At 62.2% G+C, this 17,182-nt stretch overlaps 1 protein-coding gene across 1 annotated transcript in view; it reads right to left on the bottom strand.

Annotated features, from left to right (window-relative positions):
* The window catches only part of HDAC4 (histone deacetylase 4), a 192,114-nt gene that overhangs the window by 86,191 nt on the left and 88,741 nt on the right, over positions 1–17,182 (bottom strand). Inside the window, exon 3 of the mRNA XM_090285259.1 lies at positions 7,041–7,112. Coding sequence (XP_090141385.1) covers positions 7,041–7,112 — 72 coding nt within the window. The remainder of the gene's footprint in view (positions 1–7,040; positions 7,113–17,182) is intronic.

The following is a 17,182-nucleotide window of genomic DNA, read 5'->3' on the forward strand; positions in this document are numbered from 1 at the left end:
CGGATACGAAACTGCTAAGAAACAGACACCCTGCAAAGTGTGACTTGGTAGACAGTGCACTGCCAACCGTAAGCAGACGCTGCCTGTGCAAAGAATCTCGAACAGTGTCTTTGTCGCAACACTGAGCAGAGGCCCCGAGCCTGGCAGCTCTCACTGCCACGCCGTCCTTCCCGCCGCTGCCCCCAACGTGAGGCCCAGGCTCGGCCCTTCCCAGCTGGGGCTCCTGTTCACAACTGCATCCCTCACGGGCACGACTTTCGACAACGCCATGTTCCACAGCAGCGCTCGCCTGCCCCACCCCCAGCAGCATTCAGGGTGACCTGGCCTCCAGGTGCTCCCAGCCTAACCCCGAAAGCCATCCCTGGAGGCCCCTGCAGAGCCTGCCTGCAGCCTCTGAGCCCCGTCAAACGCGTCGAGAGTCGCAGCCCCGTCCATACGCCCACCCACCATCTCCACTGCGGGGCCAGGCTCCCCCCACCCACCCACGTGGCCAGCAGTCACCCTCTGAGGCACCAGGCCAGCGGGCCACTCCCCTCGGAACCTCCGGGCGCTCTGAAGGCAAAGCCCGACTGCGGACAGTGGCCTGCACGCCCCCAGCACAGATTCCCGCGGGTGGCCCACGTACCTTTCCTCCCCGGCCCCGGGCTGTGCGCACAGGCCCCGGCGTCCGCCCCTCCCGCGCCTATCACCTCCCCCAGGCTGCCCCTGCTGCCGTGCCCCTCCTCGCTGCCTGCCTCCCCCAGTGGAGCGTGAGCTCCACAGACACAGGTTAGCGAGGGCCGAAGGCAGAGACCGGCCCCTGGGAGGCCCGACGGACTGTGAGGGAAGGAGCCAGAGAGCCGCAGGCTGGACAGTGCAGCCTTCCCTGCCACTTTATTTAAAATCACAGGATCCGCCCCACAAGAACCCCCTCTGTCCCCAGCTGCTCTTTCCCCTACAGCACCGCCCACCCCTCCCGTCTGACGCCCTGCGTCACTGCCACCACGAGGTCCCAGTTAAGTAAGGGGCAGGTCCGGGACCAGCCCTGGACTGGGGAGCACAGCTCTTCTCGTGCACACAGCCGGCGAGGGGCCCTAAGACGTGGCCACAAAGCAAGTCTCAACCGCGACCAAAGGCGGAGGAACCCCAACCACGATACAGCGCTCCATAGATGAGTAACAAGGAGTATCCGAAAAACCTCATATCTTCAGAGAAAAAACATTTCTAAGTACTGAATCTCATTTTTTTTAAAAAAAACCATCAAGCAAAATTTCAGAGGCTACGAACCACATTCAGGCTACAAACCACATTCTGTGAATGAGAATTTAAATCTTACAAACGACCCAGAGCAGCTGCAACTGAGCAGAGCAGTGCACACGCCTTCTGCTGCTACACTGACAGGAAGGAGGCCGAGGACCTACATGCCGAGGGCCCCACCTCTGGTCTTGCACACGCGTGTGTGAATGATGCCGAGAAGCGCAGGCCAGAGACAAGGGCGGTGTTAACGGAACCGGAGACAAACGCGCAGCAGCACCAGAGGCAGGCGCCGGCTCCCAGCACGGCGACAAAACAGACCAGACCACGCGCCGGCACAGGCCACCCCCGGAGGAGCGCGCCCCACCTGTCGGAGGGAAGCTGGGCGGCGGCCACCCTCGAGAAACACAGCAGCGTGGCTACTGCGCCCCCATCCAGGGGCCCTCCCCTGAGGCTGGCCACGCCAGGTGCTCAGTGGACAGGTGGAGGGCCAACAAACGCCAGGCCCACCCCCTCAGGCCCCTCCCGCCTGTGCCACCACCCAAGGACACTGGTGGGACAGCTAACAACCACCCAGGAAGCATGAAGGGCTGGGCGTGGGCGCACTCGTGTGGGCCAGAACCCCTGCCGGGAGGCCCCAGGAACGGCGGCCTCGCCCCAGAAGAAGGTACTTTTCCTCCCACGTGGCAGGTTGCTGGTGTGACGGAAAGGTCACATTAAAGGGCAACCATGGGAATCGTCTCAGCTGGACATAACGAGAGACCAGGGACGACAGTCTGCCCTCCTCCTGGCGGGACGCACACTCAGACCCCGCTGCGAGGCCCACAGAGCAGTGTGAGAGACGAGGCAGAGACGGAGGGTACGTGCCAGCACCGGCGTCCCGAGGGCACCTCAGCACACTCCTGGACATGTGTCGCCCATCGGGGCGCCCGTGCCGCACAAACAAGACCGGCCCTGACTTGGCTTCCTCCCCTCACGAACAACCATGTGAACTTCACGTGTCCCACAAGGACATGAAAGGACCTTCAGGCCTTCGGGTCAGACCTCAGGGTCACTGCCCCTGTGGCCACCCCTGTCCCGTAAGAAGGGGAGATGGCTGGCTGCCAACCCCACCGCCCCGGACTTGTGTGGTCACGCAGCCGGACGCAGGCAGAGCAGAGCACGGGGACACATCTGTCCCCTGGCCGCTGACGTCCCCGCTGCCCTGTAACTAGTATGTGTCGCTTCCCAGTGGCTCCTGCCTCTTGTCCAGGCCACAGGGTGCTAAGTGCTTATAACGCGGGGACAACAACAACACAAAGCCTCACGGGGGACAGCGTGTGCTGAACACAGGTGCCCAGAGTTATCTGCCTGCCACCCGGAGAGGGAAGGCCCTTCTCCCTCCCTGAGGACACAGCGCGCGTCCGGGGCGAAGGCCCCCCCCCGTCACGGGGCGGGGGGCAGCGCTCGGCCCCGTGGGGCCCAGGAGGCAGAGGCCAGGCAGCCCGGCCGCCGTGCACCCCCGCACCCCCAGGCCCCACCCAAACGGAATGCGGGCTCCTGGGAAGTCCCCAGCACAGGCGCAGGCAAACGCCGGGAGCCGGGTTCTCACAGGCAGAGCACACGGGTGAGAAACGGGCAGCGGCCTCGTCAGACGCAGGACACGGGGTGACAGCCTGTGGTGGGGAAGGCAGGGCCCAGACCCGCAGCCCAGGAGACGGAAGCTCTGGCCCCGTGGGGATCTGGGGAACTTCCCCAGGCCCACGCACAGTCAGCCGCACACTGATGTCCACAGGGCCACTAGCCAGGCGGTCGGTCCCACTGTCGCCAGAGGGCCAATGTCATTCCCTTCACAACTCGCCAGGTCACCGCCCCTCAGGCAAAGGCAGGGGTCTGCGGGTGCGAGCGGGCGGGCAGCCGCCAGGGGCCCCGTCCGGGCGGAGTCTGAGACCCTGCAGCCGGGCCGCAGACACGGGGGCTGCCGCCTGTGACGCACCGGCTCCTCCCGTGAAGGAGGCGCGGGGGCTGCACGGGGCAGCGGCGCCCCTGGCCCCACGGCCTGCGGCACAGAGGAGCGCGAAGGGGACGGAGGCTCGTGGGGCCCCCGCACCGACCAGGGCTGCTTCCTTTTAAAGAGCCCCGGGGTCACTACTAAGGCTCCGGGGCGGGGGGTGGGGTGCTGTCATGCTGGAGGAAGCAGCAGAGTCAGGGACTGGACGAGCAGACTGGAAGGTACCAGAAACACAGGAGGGGACACCTGCTGCACTTCCCAGTCACCTGATGCCTCTGCCAGGCTGAGCAGAACCTGACACCAGAGAGACACTGCTCAGGCTGAGAGGACAGGCCACCTCTCAAAGGCAGCGACCCGCTGGCGGCAGGTGAGCCCCCGGCCCCGGGCCTGCTGGCTCCCTGGCCTTGCCGCAGCCCAGCGAGGCCCGCTCCTTCTCTCTCGGCTCAAAGTCGGGGAAGCGGGGGAGGGCGGCAGGAGCCGACCGCTCCCCAGGGAGTGAGGGGGAAGGCAACGCGACAGGAAGGCACAGAGAGCCTGGCCGCCACGGAGACCCGACCAGGGAGAGCTGCATGAGGTCACTGGATGTGCATGGACCTCCAGAGGTGACTCCTTTTGTGAATCTTCAACTGAGCCGGGGAGACGGGACTGAGGGTCCTCAGCACCACAGCTGGCGGGTAGGGCAGTGGCTGAGCCCACAGGGAGGTGCCCCTGGCCTGCTGCTGTTCCTGGCTGCAAGTCTGCCTGCTCCCCAGAGGAACTGAGGTCTTTCCAAACTCATAAAGGCCCCCAGCACGTTCTCCTCCGAGAGGCACACGCGTGAGCAGATGGGACAGCAGCGCAGAGCCTGTCCCACTGCGCACGAGCCCGTGCCTGCTGCCCTGCTGGGCGCGCCAGAAGGGAGCCCCCCCAGAGTGACAGCTGGAGGAGCCAAGCCTGGCCCCAGAAAGAGAGAACCACAGCGCGCTCTCTCCTGCCTGACAGTGGCCACTGATCCCCTACCCAGAAAGCCAGCTCTGCACGACCAGCACCAAAGGGGCATCAAGTGAGCAACATGAAAGCCAAGGTTCTGTCCCCAGGGACCTGCTGAAGGTAGTTAACAGCTCCCAGGGCCCACGAGGGAAGGGATTTGAAGCTCTCTCTGAGGGCGCACTTCTCCCATCTGCACCAAACAGCAACGAAACGCGCTGGGGGGCCACAGAAGCCCCAGGAGCCTGCTAACGTCCAACGGTTCCTGTGCAAAAATTCAAGAGGAGCGTCCAGAAATTCAATGACCCCTTTGACAGAGAGGCAGTCAAATACCCTGTAAGATTTGGGAATCCACGCCTGAAGCCAAACCTCACTTAAAAAAAAAATTTTGTTTGAATAAAGTCTCTGGAGTTGCTGGAGTTTAAGATTCCAGAACTTTCTTTTAAAAACTGCCCTTGGAAAAAAACCTTCCCAGCATGGACAGGAACACGTGTTACCGGGGCAGGTGAGGGGGCAAGGGACCAGCATGTCATGCCTGAGCACCCCGCAGAAGGGAAGGTGCAGCCCGCCTGAAAACCAGCCGCCACTTCCCCTCCAGGTGGAGACGGCCAGGCCATCTCCTGAGACTGCCCTCTCCCCAGCAGCCACCGGGGGAGCAGATGGGTGCTCGCCCACAGGTTACATGCCTGGCGGCCCCGAGAGGCTGCTAGGCCTCGAAGGACCCCCTTTCCTCCCAGCGCAGCTGCTGTGAGGGGCCAGCGCCGTGACGCACAGAGAGCCTCCAGCACGCCGCCTGGCGACAGTGGGTGCGCCACGCGGGCACTGTCTCCTGGCGGTGGCTTTGCTCCCGGACAGCCCACTTCTGCAGGAGCCCCTCAGCCCAGGCTGGTGAGCGCCTCCCCCGGAAACCAACACCCTACACAGTGTATCTCTTTTCTGTGACACACGTTACTTTCATAATTAGGAAGACTGTCACTTCAAAAAACAGGATGACTCAGAAACCAGCGACGTAACTGTTCCCCTGTCCCCTATAACCCCAAAATCCCCGCAGGGGGCACGGGGAGTGTGTGATCCCGAGCCCGTCTGCCCGCCCCGGTGGCCACCCGTCTCCTCGTCCTCTGTGCTCAAACCCCAGCACCTCTCCCCACCAAACCCTGAGCTGATGGCCTGGCTTCCACAGGACGCCCACCCAGGCAGGTTCCCCCAGGGAAGGAAAATGACGCAGGACCTCTGGGGAGGGTGCAAGGGTGCATGTTGCCCATGACATGCCATCATTCTCTTCTTCCAAGTCCAGAAAGTAAGATGCTAACCTAAAATAACAGTAATCGAGTACCGGTTATAATTCAGTGGTAGACACGTGGTTATAGGTTCTCTCTCCCATGATACAACTATTTTATAATTTAAAGTTTTTAAGTGAGGAAAAAGAGCAACCAGGAACAAAGGGTGTTTATGCATAAGCAGTTAAGGGAAAAAGGGAAAAATCAGAACCAATCCCCTCCATCCAAACTCAAGCCCATGCCTGTCTCTGCAAGAAGTTGGAGGCAGCCCCACGCCGGGTCTCAGCGGGCAGGGCTGTGCCCAAGCCGGAAGGTTCACGGGAGGCCTCCCTCTTCCAGCCCACCCGGACGTGCCCCACACTTTCCACCCGCTCATATTCCGAGCTACCTGCAAATCTCTTTTCTCCGTCCCATGCCTGGGTGGGCGCCAGGAAAGCCTGGACGAACAGCGCCCACTCTGAGCTGAAAAGGTCTCAGAGCGCGGGAGGACCCAAGGACTCCGGGTGGAAACCAGGGAGCGCAGAGTGGGAGTCAGCACCTTCATCGACCATTTGGAAGTACCCCCGCCCCACCCGGGAGGACAGAGGTGTGACACAGAGACAGGAGACCGGCAGCCCAGGGGGCCGACGCCCTCCCTGCCAGGAGCCCTGCGGAGGACCCGCCGGCTCTGTGTCTGGGAAAGGCAGCGCCCCCCCGGCTGCCCCCAGAACCGCTGTGCACAGAGGGAGACCTCTGCTTTGACCCTGGTAGCCCTGATTCGAGCTTCGCGATGTGGGAGCAGGTCTGAGGGGGCCAGGCGGAGCAGGGGTCGGCGGACCTCCCTGCCCAGCCCGCCCTGCCCCGGGAGGGGACGTGCAGAGCGGCCTCAGGAAGCCCGGGTCCAGGAGCAGCCGCTGAGCCAAAGCCCCGGCGCGGGCTGCCCTCACGACTCCGGCTGACAACGCGCGAGGCAGGGGAACAGCAGCTCCCGCCCTGCCCGGCCTTCAGGAGACCCGCTTTCTTCCCGGGAAGGCCAAGCGGTCTGTGAAGGACAGACAGCACCCACTCTGAGCGGAAACCCGAGGGGACCCCGCGCTGGGAGGGAAGTTTTACAGAGAAAGGGAAGAAGAAAGTCTCCACAACCACAGAGATTTGGAAAACTTTGCTTAAAGCACGACATTTAGACGTATCACATGTGGAATATTTACAATCACAGTTGCTGTTTTCTTGTCAAAGTATCAAAACGGGCTTAGGAGACACTGTCATGGACTCAGTTCACCACTGAGTAGCCTGGGGCCGTGGACAAGTGCCCCCCACGCCCCGTGGTCCTGTGGCCACCCTGGTGTGGAACTCTGCCTGCAGCTCAAGCTCAGAACCCAGCCCGTGACGCTCCAGCAGGAAGGGTGGGCATTTCTCTGCCACCCGAGTAGCATCTACTCGGCCCGTTTCATTCCCAGGACAGGTGGCCTCTTTTACCCCAGGGAACGGTCACCCAGCTATGGAGCTGGTAATGCCACCCACTCTCGCCAGGCTCCCCCATAGAGCGAAGCCCCGAAACAGCCTCCGGGCCAGCCGGGCCGGGCGTGCTGACTTACCCGCGCTGGGCAGGTGGTTCACGAGGGCAGGGGTCAGCAGCTCCACGGGCTGGTCTCGGCCAGAAAGTCCATCTGCAGGGCAAGAAAGCGGTTGGCGTCTGGCATTAGAAACGGCTCGAATTTCAATGAGAACCCTTTACACTCAGAAACTGCACAGAGCAACTCCTTGCAAACAATGAAAACGTGTGTCCTTACGTTAAAAGAAGATGCATTTAATTCAAAATGAGTTGTTTTTATTTGCTGAATCAGAAAATAAAAGGCCTTCTGTAGAATAAACAAAACTATCCCCAAGTGAAGTTCCCCAACTGGCCAAGACTCGGGCTCAGCTGCCTGGTTTACTTCTGTGAGCCACCAACCAGGCCGCACCAACTGTGCCACTGGCAGTCAGCGGTCCTGCCGAGACACGAGCGGAAAGGTCACACAAACAGGCAGAGGACAGACTCCTTGAGCCGCATGTGACATATGGCCAGCGTGCGCAGGGCGACAGCCCCCTGGGGGGGGGGGTGGCGGCCTGAGAGCATCTGTGGGTGTGCCGGCACACCAGCCAAGGAACCAGACGAAGACACAAGCCTGCTTTTAGAAAAACTCCTGGCTAGGGACTTCCCCCGCCAGGAAGCGCCGCGTCACACCCCTCTTAGACTGTCTGCGGGAACCGGGTCTGCGTCCAGGCTAACTGCAAAGCCAGACCTGGGACCCGCCCACCCCCTGGGTCTGCAGCAGGCCGCACGGACGGCCCGAGCTCTCCCACATTCCCTCCGACAGAACAGAAGGAAAACTTTCAGGAGTCACACCTCTTTAGAACTAGCTTTTGATGAGGGTGTCACACGGCCGGCAGTGAGAGGCACGTCAGTGTTCACACCAGCAGGAGGCACCTTCATCACCGACTTCAGGGAGCAACACCAGGTACAAGGAGCACCCATCAGCTCCCTGAGGCCAACTTTCAAATCAAGGCAAAAACCCGGAACTTCAGGTCTACCTGAGTCTAATCAAACCTGCTCTTTACCCAAAATGGGTAACACTTCATGCAGCTTTCAAATTCCGTATTACATAATAGCCCTGCGGGTCTTTGGAGATGTTCAAAACCCAAGGATAAACACAGTGACCCAAGAAGGTCTAACAATGTGCTCCTGAGAGCTGAAGACCACCCGAGGAAGGAGGGAAGGCGTGTAAGGCCCCCAAGGTGCCCCCCACCATGGCATGCGTGAGCCGTCGCCGCCCCCGCCCCCCCCCCCCCCCGAGAGGGACTGAGGAACTCTGACCATGGGCCTGCGGAGACGCCAGGCCCTGGGCCACTCGGAGAACCAAACACTGTACTGCGCGACCTCTGCCACAGCGGTGTCCCCTCCCCACTTCTGGCCACTTGGAAGTATCAGAATAGTTATAAGAAGGTGGCATGTTTGGGGGTTAAGACGGTCCACGCACCCTGAGTTGGAAAAGGGCTGAGGCTGCTGTTAGACCTGGAAGCAAACCCCGGGACCCGAGGGCTCCGCCCCAGGCGCTGGCCTGAACATGGAACTGTGCCTTGAGGCCACATGCGCCTGCCTCCACTGCCCCTCAGACGGGGACCCCTGACGGCACCGGGAAACATGTCGCCTACCTTTCCCCTGGGAACAAACTGAGTAAAACTCATTCCATTGACGAGCGACATGATTCATTTTCAAAACTGAAAAAGCCAGGAAAGCACTCACACATGCTGACCCCGCCACCCCACCCCCCACCCCTGTAAACACGGCCAGGCACGCCAAGACACACTTCTGAGCGCCCCATGGCAAAGCGGTCCTGATGGGCAGGGCCAGGGCTCCACCAGCAAGCCCTGCCCCTGAGCCACCCCTCCGGTCCCCTCTGCTGTGTCTACCCTCCCTTCCCTCTGCGTGCGGCTCCAGGGTCAGAGGCGGTGGAGGCCCCCAGACGGCTGCAGGGGCCGCCCCAGCTGGCGTACAGCCGTTCTTGACGCGGGAAAGAGCTGCTTGCCTGCCCCAAGTCTGGACGGTCCAGCACTGCGTGAACAAGTGACGCTAAGCACCACGCTCCGGCCCGCGCAGGCGCCAGGCAGGCTGCTGTCTCCACGCAGTCTGTCCCGAGGCCGAGGGAGAGACAAGCAGCCTCAGCGTGCGCACAGGCTTCGCCGTGGGCCCTGCAGCGCTGTGTGGCTTTGCTGAGTCTTGGCTCGCTCACAGCACCTCTGGGCTGGCCTAGGGCACGCTGTAGTGCGTCACCAGAAGGAAGGACACCATACGCCTGAGCCAGCCAACAGCCCGGGACACACTGCCACCTGGTAAGAGCACGACGGATCCCATACTCAGACCTGAGGCCGCACCCGGGCCAGTGAAATGGCCGTCGCCTGTGCCCGGCACACCAGCAGGGCCTGGCTGACACCAGAGCAGCCTGTGAACTCTAGCCAGCCCTGACCTCGTCACACCCCTGTGGAATGAAGTCCGACTCAGACCAGAGGAGATGAAGAGCCACCACGTGAAACTGCCTGCAAACGCAGCAGGACGTCCACCTGCGCCAGCGCCGCGGAGCGGAGGGCCAGGGCTGGTCCCCCGGCACCTGCTGCGGCCTGAGCCCCAGACAGCTGGCTGCACCACCTGCGGCTCAGCCTGCGGCCCCCAGCCCCCGGGCCTGGACGCCTCCTCGCCCCTCTCCCGGCCCACGCCCAGCAGTGGCCCGCCGCCCCATGGCTCAGGCTGCCAGCGACACGCCCTCAGCAAGCTCTGCACACAGCCTGGCCTCCCCAACCCATCAGGTGTCTCGTCCCCTCACCACACAAGTTCTTGAGAAACGCCAAAGCTCTGTGACAAAGCTGCGCGTGCCATGAACAGGAATTCAGCTCTAACGAGGTGCTGCTGTGAGGTCCAACACGGTCTGCGTGTGTTTGTTAGAGAAAACGGAAGCAGGAGAAACACCTTCTCCCCGAGCACTATCTCTCCTTCAGGACGATCGGCAGACATTTAAACGTCACAGCTAAGCAATGACGTGACCTTGTTGTCTTGTCCCTAAAAACCGAACTAGCTCTACCTGTCAGAGGACACACAAGCTAAGGGCAGGGGTTCCACGGGCCGCGGAGGCTGCCGTCCGGCGAGCGTGCGGGGACAAGTCCAGCAAGGGACTGGCCCCTGCCTGGGGTGGGGGGAGGCGGCCCTCCTGCCCAGGGGCGCAAAGGACGATCCGCCTCAGGTTCGGGGCCTCAGACCTATCAGCCCAGGCTGCACCCTGATTTGAACAAAGGGTAAGAGGACATTTTAAGGCCACCAGTAAACACTGAACGTAGCCTGGGTACAAGGTGATAGTTAGGGACTACTCACTTTGTGGAGCATGCTAACGAGATTGTACCTGTTAAGAACACACATGGTACTTACGTGAAAGGGCAGTGGCATCCGGGATTTGTTTTCAATTCTCCAGGAAGTCAAGGTGCAGGAGGGGCTGACAAAGTGGAAATGGTATAAAAGCCCAGGGTTTTTTCCCGCCGTGTTAAAATTTAATTTAGCACGATTTTCAGGTCAAGGTTAAGGTCCCCAATGAGTGAGGCATAGGTCTCGCACGCCTGAGAAAGCGGGGAAAGTCACAGGCCAGCTGGGCAAGGGCAGCGGAGGGACAGGTCTACCTTACCCTGGGGGTCTCACGGGGGGCAGCCAATGCATAATGGAAAGAAGGCATCTCTGTGGGAAGACCCCTCTGCGCGTGGCAGGTGTCCCTGGATGTCACACGCTGTTCAACCTTTAATCTGAAAGTGCGCTTCTGCACGTGCACATCAGGACAGCCCCGTGTCCGCCCCCCGTGAGGTCCCCTGAGTGCAGCCACCACCATCTGCGGTGACTGCTTCCTGGACTCTGCAGTGATGCTAGGGTTCTTCCCCTCCCGACACTCATCTTCCAACTAGACGAGGCTTCGTGACCCAGCAGCCCCTGATCTGGGGATCTGCCTGGAAGCCTTGAAGACACTTGTTCACACAGAGGCCCACGCGCCCCTGTGCTCACCACAGCTCCACGCCAAGCGCCCGCAGCACGGAGACAGCGGAAGGGCCCGGACAGAGGACCCGCCCAGAGTCCCGGAGGCAGGCGGCAGCCCGGCGCCCCCATCAGCTAACCCCCTCTCTTTGTACATGTGTGACACTTTCCATGAGAGTTTCTCAAGAGAGCCTAAGGGGAAAGCCAGACCCCACCTTCTGCTCAGCAGCCCCGCCCCCCCCAGCACCCGCCAGGCCGCCGTCCAGCGAGCCCTCCCTGTGCTCCCCACGCTCCCGGCGTGTGTCCGGCCCTGAGCCGCAACGAGCAGGTAACAGGGCCCGGCCGTGTCAAGGCAAGTTTGCCGTGGGAAGGCCCAGCACACACACCCCGTGGGCAGGGCCCTCGCCCGCTGGGCACACGGGCTTGCTGTGGTGCTGTGGCTGCCTCCCTGTCACCTGCCCTGCTCTGTCCCACTCAGTACGGCTTCCAGTCTCACGCCTCAGGCACGGTCGGCGCAGACAGGGCCAGGCGTCCCAGGCCCCAGCAGAGCGAGGCTGCAGCTCAGCGGAGAGGCGGCCGTGGTTAGCACCACGCAGAAGGCAGACCGCAGCCGGGTCCTCGGAAAGTTCCTTTGGGCAGAGGCAAACGTGGGCAAAGGCCATCTCTCCCATACCTGCTTGGGATACAACCCACAAAGCCAGGAAGCCTTGGGAACGGGGAGAGAGCCCGAAGCAACCCCAGCCACAAGCCGCAAGGAGGACTAGTGGGGGAAGCGGCACAAGGGCACAGTGGGGCCTGTCCTGTCCCCAGGGGGCCTGGCTCCACCACAGAGCTGGACAACCCTGAGCCAGCGGGTGACAGGGCGGGGACGCGTGGGAGGGCACAGAACCCACAGCCTGCCGTGGGCACTGCTGGCGTAAGGCCCGCGGGGCTCTGGACGGTCAGACAAGCCAGGATCTGTTCTCTCTGGTCAGAGGCAGCATTTCCTGGAGGGAGCTCCTCAGCAAGTCTTCCAGCCGGTGCTCCTCCCTCCCTCCGTGACACACACAGGCTCACAGCTCTCCACGGTCCCCACGGCGGCCCCGCCCAGCTCAGCCACTAGTAAGAGATTTACACAAATCGGGAGAAATGAAACAAGACGCATCCCTGCCCAAGTGGACATCCATCTGCCCCGTGGGGACGACGGAATCGGGTGCATCTCTCCAAAGCTGTTGGGAGCGCCAGGGGTGGAGAAGGGGCGGTAGCTCGGAGGGCGGCTCTGCAGGTTTCTGCGTTTGCAGGAGAAGCGACAGACGACAGAAGTCACCCGGCAGGGCCACAAAAAGCACTGGGTCTCAGCGACTCATTCAGAACTGTCCTCTGCGCGGGCTCCCTGGACAAAGTCACGTCGGGCCAGCACTGAGAGCTGAGAGCGGGCGCTGCGCCCTCCCTGCAGACCCCAGCCCCTGCGCTCAGGCTCCCCACGGGGAGGGCCCGGAGGCACGCCCTTCCCGGCACCGCCCACCACTCTGCTGCAGCTCCCGGCGGCGAACGGATGCCGCTCACTGCCCAGCACTGCAAGGAAAGCGTCCCCCCGGAACTCAGCCTCTCACCGGGGGAGGGGATCTCTGCGGGGGAGATGGCGGGGTCCTGGAGGCCACATGGGCCCAGGGGATCCAGCGCCCCACCCTCTCCCGCCCACAGGTAGGCGGCCGGGCTTCCATGTGGGCCTCACTGGTGATCAGGTCACTGACACGCAGACCCAGTGTTGCCTGCTAGGGGACATGGGGCCTGACCCAGGGGGCAAACACAAGAACACACTCTGAAGAACAGGGTGCAGAACAGGTGCCCCCAATCAGTGATGCCACCACACTGTCCCGCCGGGACACACGGCGCAGGTGCCCTCCAGGCCAAGGCACCCAACGGGCACAAGCGTCTCCCGATGGACGTGCCATCCTCCCGGGACGCTTCCTGCACTGCGGAGCATTAAAAATTAGCTCAGGTGCTTGTGGCTGTGACAGAAGCGGCTCGAGAGAAATGAGTCCCTAACTCAGGACAGTAAACCAGCGGCTGCCGTTTTGAGTGTGGCCGAGACTGGCCCAGCTCGAGTGACTACAAAACTCACTGCACTTTTAAAAGAAAAAGATGTTCTTTATTTCTAGAGAGAAGGGAGGGTAAAGAAACACAGGTGTGAGACATCGCTTGGTTACCTCTCACGCGCCCCCGCTGGGGAGCTGGCCGGCAGTCCAGGCCCGTGCCCTGACCGGAAATCGAACCGGCGACCTTTCGGTTTGCGGGCCAGTGCACAGGCTGCTGAGCCACACCGGCCAGGGCTGCACTTTTATACACAAAATGTGACCGGCAGCCATCAATGCAGTGCTGCACTGGACACCACATCTGCCCGTCGGAGAGCCCTTCTCTGCCTTGTGCAAACAACTGGTTCTGAGAAATAATCGGTGTGGGACGGCTCCCCCGCTGCACTCGGAAACTCGTGCCAAGGGACAGCTCCAGGGCAAGGACGCCCGCTTCCCGAGGAGGCAGACCCTAGCTCGCCTACCACTCGAGCGCCAGCAGCGTCTGGGCGGCACGGCTGAGGGAGGCACGCGGGCGAGGGGAGAAGGCAAGCGGGGGGCTCCTGCGGAGGCCTCTGCCCCCCTAAGGCCAGGCAGGCAAATCCAGGAGCGAGGTCCGCACTTACTCCTGGAGAGGCCTCCCTCTCTGGGTGGGCCTGTCTTGTTCAATCGTCCTAAGGAGGAGATCAGGGTTGCTTTGTAGCTCCTCCTTCGCCGGAAAAACTCAGAAAAACACACATTGGAAAGGAAACTAGGCAGCACCGGGCGGCCCTGGGCCCAGACCCAGAGCAGAGCCGGCTCCCTGCCAAGGGCTCTGGCCTCGCCCTGCGCAGCCCCTCACAGACAGACCGGGGGGGGGGGGGGGTGTAGGGGGTGGGGGCCTCGCCCCGCGCAGCCCCTCACAGACAGACCGGGGGTGGGGGGGGCTCCTTAATACACCGCCACCCTTCGCTCGCGCGCTTCTGCCTCGGACACAAGACCGCGAGCTCCTACAAAGCAGCGAAAACTTGGCGGGTTCTGCACTGACAACCCCAAACCAACGGCTAGTTCAGGAGCAGCAGAGACCGCGCAGGTGGACGGACCGTTCTACACATGAGAAAGCGGATCAGCTGAAAAGCTAACCTGAGGCCCTTCGGGGTTCAAACAGAGTCCACTCCCAACTCTGTCCCCACCAAGAGCACCTGGAAGCAGCCTGCCCCTCCTCCCGCCCACGTGGACCGCAGGGGTGTTCCCAGGCAGGCCCTCTGGCTCACGCCTCTTCCTGCAGAGGGCCGTGGGGAGGGGGGAACTGGGACACTGTCAGACACCCTCAGGGCGAACGCATCACTGAAACCCCGAAATACCTGTTGGAACAAATGATATTTCTGTGTAAGGCACAGAGTAACTCTCTAATAACAAAGACCCTTTAATAATTCAGTCCTCAGCTTCATTTCAGTCTGAGCAGTTTCCCAGATACACTGCTGACCACCTTATGCTATTCCTCTAAGTCACACAGGAAGGGGCTTATTTCTGAAAAACAGACGCACTGAACATCAGCATCCGATGGATAAACACGGCGTCTTCAAACCCACACCTGCGAGACAAGGGGAACAGGTCCTCTGACCCCGTCTCACGACGAGAACAGCCCAAAAGCCACAGCCACGCAGAGAGGAAAGTGGCCTTAAAGTTCAGACGATATGGTTCCATTCCAAGGGCTTAGAAATGAAAAATAAACTCAAAGAAAGTAAAAATTAATAATAAAGAGCAAAAGTTATTGAAGTAGAAAAGATGTAAACAGAAAGAACAAACCCGATAATTGGTTCTCTATAAAGATGAATAAAGTGTTCAGATCTGTGGTGGGGATGATAAAGATCTGATTGTCACAACTGAAAAGGGGGCCGTGTGGCTCTAGGGGGCACCCATCTAAGGAAAACGAGAGGGCCTTTAGGCTGGAGCGGGGCCTCGGAGCCGCATGTGGGCTTCCCCTCAGGCTCCCTCCCGCCTGCCAGCTGGGCCACCGCGGCCACGCCTGTCCCCAGGGAACGGGGCCTCACAGCCTCATGGGGAGGGCCGACCAGTCACTAAGGGCGAAGCACGCAGAACGGGGTCTCGTTAGCGTCTAGTCCACGACCAGGTTCCCATCAAGCCGACCCACTAGCTCTGTCTCTTCCTTCCCCACAATCCCAACACTGCAGCCAGGACCGCCGCCATGAAACGCACGTGGCGCGGCTCGCCCGTGAGAACAGCCTTCACTGGCTCCCCGGCACCCGCGGGGTCTGCGCTGCGCCCCCGGTGGGCACGGGAGGCTCCTCCAGGCCGCCGATCGGGGTGCCCAGGCTCCTCTGCCCACCGCGGTCCCCCGCTGTCTGCGGCCAGGCAGGCCTGAGCCCCGCCCGTCCTGCAGAGGAGGACAGGAAGGCAGCTTCCACCGTGCTGTGCTGACAGGTCTGTCCCTCCCCGCAGGGGACGCCAGCCCTGAGCCCTGAGCCCAGCACCCTTCCCTGGCAGCAGTCACAAAGCCAGCCGTGCCCCCAGTGTGGATGGAGGGCCCCTCGGCCTGGTCAGAGCCGTGACCTGGCGCACCTCCCGCGTCTCCGGACGCTGGGCCCCACCGCTGAAGCACAGGGCAGCCCGGGCACTGTGCTGGACGGGGGGCTGGGGTGGAGCTGGCTCCCACGCAGTCCGCCTCCTGAAGGTGCGCAGGAGACAGTGCACATGAAGCAGGTACTGACGACGTGGGGTTTGGCTGAGGCTTGAGTCTCTCCCGAGCACACACTCTCAGACCCCGAGGCGTGCCAGAGATGAGGATGGGGGGCGGTGCAGGGGGGAGGGGGGACAGGTCTTCAGAGCAGAGGTGGGCAGGAGGCCCCAAGACCAGGACCCCACGCGGACTGCTGTTCCCACACCAAGAGGAAACAGCACGGCTCAGCCCCCGGGACAACCGTGAGCCTGGGCACAGCTCCCGGCGACAGGGGTCCCTGGAGGTCCCTGACTTTGTACATCTGGGGAACGCCCTGTGACCCTATGCTGAAACACTTTCCAACCAGGCCCCAAACCTGCCAGCTAGCAGTGCTGGAGCTGCCGCGGCTCGCACAAGGGGAGCAGGCCCACGGGGACATCTGGTCTCCTCCAGCCCGAGCAGCCCCAGTAAACAAGACCAAGTGTGGCTGTCCCCATCCTGCCTGCCTGCACTTGGCGGGGCATGTGTGAGAGCTGCCACTGCTGTCCTGGGGCAGGGGCGTGGGGGAGGGGTCTGAGCATGCTGGTGGTCACTCCGCACCGGACGTGCCCCTCACTGCCCCGGCGGAGGGGCGGCCTCCCCACAAGCAGGTGACACACCAAGGAGTCTAAGAAACCCGGTGTGCACAGGGGCAAGAGTCGGTTCCCACGAGGACAATACAGGGACAGTGCCCTTCGTGAGGCCCCACCCGCAGGGCTGGCGCCTTCCCCTTGGAGGTTTCCGACACAGAGGTGAGTCCCTGAGAACAGGGGCAACGTGCCGGGGTGCGGGGCACCTGCACACACGGGAGGGCATGCCTGCAGGGACAGCGGCCCGTGCCCCGAGCAGGCTCCTAGCGGCGCGTCACCAGGAAGCGCTTCCTGCCGAGTCTTCCCGGGGACGCCATGCTTCCATCGTACAAAACCACTGTACACTCGCTGGAGCCAGCGCAGCAATTTGGTTCCCTGCGTCATTGTAAGTGGAAGGAACTTGTTCTCCGTGTGATTTTAAAAAGAACAAGAAGAAAGAGGAGAGGGGAGCCCTGGGGGGGCGGCGAGTGTCACTGGGGAGACACGGGCCAGCCTCCGCGGCCCCTTTCCCTGCTGGGCCCATCAGGGCTATGGCCACGCCGTCCTCGCAAAGGCCTGCCTCCGCCCTGCAGTGTCCGGACTCTGAGCACGCTTGTCCCCAACGTGCCATGCTGGCGTCACGGTCCTCGCAGCGGCCGCACGAGTGCGGGAGAAGGGCTCTCGGGCCTGCGCAACAGCCTGTTTCCGGAACCCTCTGCGTTTTGCAAGCAGGACGAGGGCCAGGTGAGGAGGGGACTGCCACTGGAAGGTCTGTGCACACCTCAGGCAGTCCGCACAGCTCTAGGCTCCACAGAAGTCCCCACAAAACTGAGGACCCGCCCTGCCCACAGGTCCTGCGCCTGTCACACACACCGTC

This window comes from Furipterus horrens, unplaced genomic scaffold (assembly GCF_987537825.1).
Source record: "Furipterus horrens unplaced genomic scaffold, mFurHor1.1.pri manual_scaffold_1, whole genome shotgun sequence".
NCBI lineage: Eukaryota > Metazoa > Chordata > Mammalia > Chiroptera > Furipteridae > Furipterus > Furipterus horrens.